This window comes from Bactrocera tryoni, chromosome 2, assembly GCF_016617805.1.
Source record: "Bactrocera tryoni isolate S06 chromosome 2, CSIRO_BtryS06_freeze2, whole genome shotgun sequence".
NCBI lineage: Eukaryota > Metazoa > Arthropoda > Insecta > Diptera > Tephritidae > Bactrocera > Bactrocera tryoni.
The window spans coordinates 28,779,701-28,785,700 of NC_052500.1; the positions used below are offsets into that span (position 1 = coordinate 28,779,701).

At 37.9% G+C, this 6,000-nt stretch overlaps 1 protein-coding gene across 3 annotated transcripts; it reads right to left on the reverse strand.

The window, feature by feature from the left end:
* Window positions 1–1,378: 1,378 nt before the first annotated feature.
* Window positions 1,379–5,377, reverse strand: LOC120767816 (glyoxylate reductase/hydroxypyruvate reductase-like). 3 transcript variants are annotated; one of them, XM_040094096.1, is made up of 6 exons: window positions 5,271–5,346; window positions 3,414–3,731; window positions 2,701–3,106; window positions 2,305–2,642; window positions 2,123–2,248; window positions 1,379–1,594 (listed from the first exon to the last, which is right to left on the reverse strand). In XM_040094096.1, the coding sequence occupies exons 2-6, from the start codon at window positions 3,511–3,513 to the stop codon at window positions 1,476–1,478; spliced, it is 1,089 nt and encodes a 362-aa protein (XP_039950030.1). In that variant the 5' UTR covers window positions 3,514–3,731; window positions 5,271–5,346; the 3' UTR covers window positions 1,379–1,475. The 3 variants fall into 3 exon arrangements, with proteins under 3 accessions (XP_039950030.1, XP_039950031.1, XP_039950029.1); XM_040094097.1 differs by lacking the exon at window positions 3,414–3,731 and having other exon boundaries at window positions 5,271–5,377; XM_040094095.1 differs by lacking the exons at window positions 3,414–3,731; window positions 5,271–5,346 and having other exon boundaries at window positions 2,701–3,332.
* Between the last annotated feature and the right edge of the window lie 623 nt (window positions 5,378–6,000).

A 6,000-nucleotide genomic window follows, 5' to 3' on the forward strand; every position in this document is an offset into this window, starting at 1 on the left:
AAGGATCATTTTCTCATATTAGTGTGCCCTTGAGTTCTAGCAGCGTAAAATCGAGTCAATACTAACATTAACTACATATACCTGATATAAAGATTTTCAAACTTCCAGTTGGTTTATAAAGTGTATCCCCATACATGTTAGATATCTATTTCTCATAACACAATGTCTTTAGGTTTAAAACGAATAAAACCGAGTCAATACTACCCCTAGCTAGCTTATACCTAATTTAAGATGTTTGACTTTATACCGTATATATTGGTCAATATGTAATGTTTTTTAAGAAAATTTAGTGAAAATTTAATCCTGTATATACAATTGTTTAATACCGAAAATGTGAGAAATTGGTCTACGAAACCCAGCAGACTTTATGCCCAATATTTCGGTCAGTGTGTGAATCTAGTGCTCCTATAACCCCAATATATGCCATATAATGAATTCCATCCACATTGTACTTCCTGCCTTTATAGCGTTTATGTCGGTTATTATGTCAAGTATATTAACGAAATTACGTGGATAGTTTCTCTGAATACGAACGAAATTTGTCCGGATCTTGGTCTTAACCTCAAATCCTTACTGATTTTTGATAAACAATTATAATTGCTTTTAAGTCACATGACATCCATTCTACTTGACTAAGAATACCATATACTATATGCAGTTGGTTTTAAAGTTTTGAAACATCTGCTTGTGTAATTTCGAAAGATTCTGCAAGCTCTTCTTTTGTTCGACAGCAATCTTCATCTTCATCGCAATGCTGCCAGTTCCTCTTCTTCGAAATCAATCACCACTTTTAAATGCTGCAGGCGACTAGAGCCAACAGAAGGCGTTGAATCTCAGCTGGGAACTGTTTCATAGTACAAAGTATTGAGGAGCAACACAATGTAAACCAATTTTTCAGCCAGAAGGATTGACATATCTACATAATTCAATGAAAAACAAAAAAAACGCAGCTATAATACCTTTCTTAAATAGAAAAAATGCCTTACATTAATTTCATTCCCCCAAAAGTTAAAAGTTATACATTATTTCCATCATAAGTAACACTACGCAAAGAAAAAATACAAAATTATATAGTTCACTCCCCAAAATACTCTGGATCAGCCCCTGGAATAAATCGTCTCAGCTCATTATTTATATATAGTATGTACATTAGATCGGGTCGATTTACAGGGAGCCAAAGAACTAAAAAATCGCGTATGAGGGAGCATGACCCATAAAACATTGGATCATGCTGACCACCCTTGTCCAAGATATTATGGGCCTTAAACCGGTTTCGATCAAGAGATTTTTAAAGCGAAGTACCTGTCTAGTAGAATTATAATTGTAATTAGTTATATACCCATTATCATTTTCCTAATCTTATCATATAATTAATAAGTTTTCTTCTTGTGTTAACATTTATTGCAATTAGTTGATTTGTATACATTTAGAATTATGTTTGAGAGTTTTGTCCTACCAAGCGATCTGTTAAGAGATTAGTATGCGGGCGAGAACATTGGTTCCCCTGCGAGTCCGCGCAAGACATTATGCGCTGCTATCGTACCCATATCGGTCCGGGTGCGGCGGGTGGCGGAACCCAAATGCGGGACGAGCACTGAAAGAAAAAATGAAAGTTAATAAATCAAATTGAGAGCCAAACTGCCACTAAAAAATGGGTTCACAATATGTATGTATTATAAGCAAAAATATCATTTGAGACAGAAACTCGATAACAATCTACAACCAAAGCAAACGCCTGCGTCATTAAGAAATTAAAACAAAATTAGAGAAAAGAAATGTTATGAGCGTGTTTGTTGACATTTTGACCTTGGTCGATTAAAATCATTAAAAATTTAACACATCAAAGCGAGAACAACTATGACACCAAAGGAGAGATACCGAAGTGAGCACCTAAAAGCGAAAGCAATTGATAAGATTGTGGCGGAGCAAAATTAAGGAAGCTTGTCTTTCCCAAAACACTGTTATCTGCTAAGCAAAAAAAAAGCAAATTTACAGGTAAACACATCTTATCAACGCTTTCAGGTTTGAACACTTGAGTTTGTATTAGAATTTACGAATTCCAGACACATAGACATTTCTGGAAATTTATTAACCCTTTACATATTTTATAGCCTTTACTTACCAACATTTGGCAGAGTCAGGAGAGGATCATTTGGTGGCAGTGGTTCCGGTGTCATCACATCCAGGCCGGCAGAGAATATCTGATTTGTTTTCAAAGCCTCATATAAATCTGGCTGATTAACAACACCTAAAAGTATTTAATTTATTTAACACGAGATCTCCTAAGCACCACACACATCTTACCTCCACGTGCAATATTCACCAACACGGCGGTTTTTTTCATTTTGCCAAAAGCAGTGGCATTGAAAACACCAGCGGTCTCCTTAGTCAATGGTGCAGCAATGATAACGAAATCACTCTGGGCAAGCATGGTGTCGAAATCTACTTTTTTGGCATTGTACTCCTTCTCGATTTCCTCATCAACACGACGACGGGTGGTATACAGGACACTATCAATGTCGAAACCGGAAAGACGCTTAGCGATCGCCTGGGCGATACCACCAAACCCATAGAAACCCACTACCGAGTCGCGCAGATCCTGACCCAACATCCAGTTAAGAGTGTAGGTCTCCCAATTGTTGCTGTAATAAGAATAAGTATACAGTGAGGTAAACACGTGTCTATTAAGTTCAAACTTACGTCTCGATCTTCTGACGTCCTTCGTGGAAACGACGCGCTGCTGCCAACAGTAAACCAACCGCTATATCAGCAACAGCATCATTGAGCACAGTTGGGGTGTGGCCCAGCGGTATATTGCGTCGCTTAAGCTCTGGTACATCCACATAGTCAATGCCAGCAGACATGGTGGATATCGCTTTCAATTGTGGACCGGCGGCATCCAATGCCTCTGCGTTGAGCTTCTCATGACCACCCCAAAGGAAGGCGTGCACACCCTTGGCTTTCTCCAAAATTTCCGAACGATTTGGTGGTAAGCTCTGCACGACGATTACCTCACAGTCGCGCTGCAACAATTCGATAGCCTCTTGTGGCACTTGGGGATGTGTGACAAGAATTCGGAATTTTCCTTCTCCGCCGGACATTTTGCCTGCATTTTTAGCGATTGAGTTGTCAGCCGTCGTTGTCGAGGAGATGGCGACGACGAGTAGTGCGGTGAGCATTAAAAGTTGAAAAATAGAAAAATGTCGTGTAAGCATTTTGCGTTTACAAAAGTCAGTGTTGATTAAACAAGGAAAAAAGTTGTTGTTGTTCAAAGAATTCTTAGCGCTAGCAAAGCACGAATGCTCTTTGTGTTCCTGCTTCTAGTAGTGAACTAAAACCCGTTCACAAAACTTTCAAACACTAGCTTAAAAAACCGGCTTTCAAATATGTAAGTCTGCACATCAATCACTTACAAATGTCTCTTTGCTCTTTCGCAATTGTTGTTCTCGCGCCGTGGGAGATATAGCGCATAATTTTAGCGCCCAGTAAGCGGCCCTGCTGCGAGCCGAACATTGTTGCTCTCTGTTGACGGGCGTTGCAATTTGGAAACTAATAGCTTTAGCTCATAACTCGCCGTGTGCGCGTGTGAAACTGCGAGTACGCGCGAGCACTTGATCACTCGAAAGTTTTCTCTGCTCCAAGAGCACACTTTCTTATCGAACTTTTAACACTCTGCTCTCGGTTAAGTTAATGCACGACAGTAAATCAATTTGCTGTTTACATCCGAATGTCTTAAAAGTACACAAAAAGTTAAGTTTTTTTTCATTTTAAATGTCGAGTGTACGATTTTTATTAATGAGTGGCTTAGAGACAGTAGTTTATTTAGCAGAACTTCAAAATATGACTCTTTATTTCCGTATACCATATATGTATGCCGGTATTAAACCGGCGTAAAAACACTAAAGAGCACGATAGGTGGTGAATATTTTATTTATTTTTAGGTATTTCTTTCCCTTGGACAGGGTATATTCGGTTCGTCACGAAGCAAATGTCGGAGACCTTGTAAAATGTATACATATACATTTACTATAAATGAAAATATAGTCGAGCTGTGTGGGTTTAGCCATTTCCGTTTGTGCGTTCGCACATTTGTCGCATATACCCGAACTGGTCCCTCAGCTTTTGAGATATCGATTTGAAGTGAGCAGGAATCTTAAAAAAGCGGCTCATTTGTCGAAACCGCTATATATCAGATCACCTCGGATCACCATAGCATATATTTAGCTGTCACACAAACTTTTCGATCAAACATCAGTCGCTGTATGGGAAACTTTTATATTTCACAAACTATCTTCTGGATGGACTATTGTGTAAGATCACGAACGGATCGTTTGTATTGAAAACTTTTTCATTTCACGAATTAGCTTCACGAAATTTAGCATGAATTATTGACTGAGACAGTGGCGCATTCTACGAAGAAATCGTTCAGATCGAATCACTCTAGCTTATGGTCACAAACTGATCGATCATATTCCGGTCTTACCAAACAAATTTGGTTGAGATCGGTCGAAGAGATTCGAAGATTCACCTAAATTTGGGCGGTGCCACGCTTACTTTCCAAATCGTATAAAGTCTCCGAAGCATTTAATATTTGATTGCTCGCGCCTTTAGTTGCTTTTAACAAAACCGTTATATGAGGAAAGAACGGGCCGACAATCCATTTTCCATTTTCGCACGGTCGGAGAGGGTATTTAAAAGATTTGTTCTAGCAAATTTAGTTATTGTAGCTTTAATGGTTTAGGAGATATGTATTTTAAACCTATTAGAGGACGGTGTGACGCACATTTTTTCAAAATTTTTAGCACAGCAAAAGCTTAGTTATAACAATTATGATTGATAGAATTTTGTGGGCGTGGCTGTGCTCCAATTACACCCCTCTAAGAACACATTTTTACAAGAAATAAGTGCACAAAGTTTCATTACGATATCTCAAATTCTACTAATTTTTGTTTGCACAGACAGATGGACAGACAAACACGCACGAAGCGGAACGTGAAGAGATTCAGGAGCAGAGAAAATCAACGTTTTCGACTCGCCTCGTCAACCTGATCATGTTTATATTTGTATACTATAACAAAACTATTATACTCTATAGCAACATTTTGCAACCGCATAAAATAACCAAATCCGAACAATAATTGTGAAATCGCTTCTAATTAGTTTATTATATTTTTTCTCAATTTTTATGTAAAATTAATTCAGCAAACTAAAGGGGAAGCACCGTCACATTGTCACACTGTGCGCTCTTGCTTTAACACTTTCGTACTCACCGATTTGTTTGTTATTTGTTCAAACTTTATGTTTTCAATCCAACTGCGTTCCCAGCTAACTTAGCCGCCACACGTCCAGCGTTCTACTAAATTAGTACGCGTGAATGTCAGCGAGTTTATAATAGAAGCGCCGGAGATTACCATTTCACGAAAATAATTGCATGGGGGAGGGGATGGTGCTTATTAGCCACTTCAGATAACATGACACTACGTATGTTCTATTTCATGCAAGAGTGTACTATATTTCGTACGTACATACATATGTATGTATGTAAATTGTTTTTATACACAAGCATGTATTGTAGTTTGAAAATAATCATTCCAATTTTTAATCGTGTGCATTTTATTGCTTTTGACAATTGTTTCAACAATTTGTTTGGTTGACGGTTGACAATGTTTGAAATGAGCACTATATTACGTCATTAAAAACATGGAATTTATCAGTTAAGCAATAAGGCCTATAGCTGTAAATCACTTGTTTCGTATGTTTGCCGCTCAAGCACGTACTATGTACGAGCTGCAACAAGTTCAATGTCAAAATAGTCAAAATAACGTAATGGAATTGAAACGGATGGATGGCAAATCAGTTATTGCGGCATGTGTTGATTTTTTAAGTAAAATAATAATAAAATAATATTCCACACAGACGCAAATTTATCACCAATAGATAAGAGCTTTATCATATTCTTTGCTAGCGCATTCGCTTACTTCGAAGTTTGTCGAATTTTTA

Excerpts from the sequence above, each read along its gene's own strand:
- LOC120767816 (XM_040094095.1), bottom strand. The coding sequence starts at position 3,215 with ATGCTTACACGACATTTTTCTATTTTTCAACTTTTAATGCTCACCGCA. Across the intron at positions 2,643-2,700 it reads GGACGTCAGAAGATCGAGAC|CAACAATTGGGAGACCTACA; the intron begins GTAAGTTTGAAC and ends TTCTTATTACAG. Across the intron at positions 2,249-2,304 it reads GGTGAATATTGCACGTGGAG|GTGTTGTTAATCAGCCAGAT; the intron begins GTAAGATGTGTG and ends AAATACTTTTAG.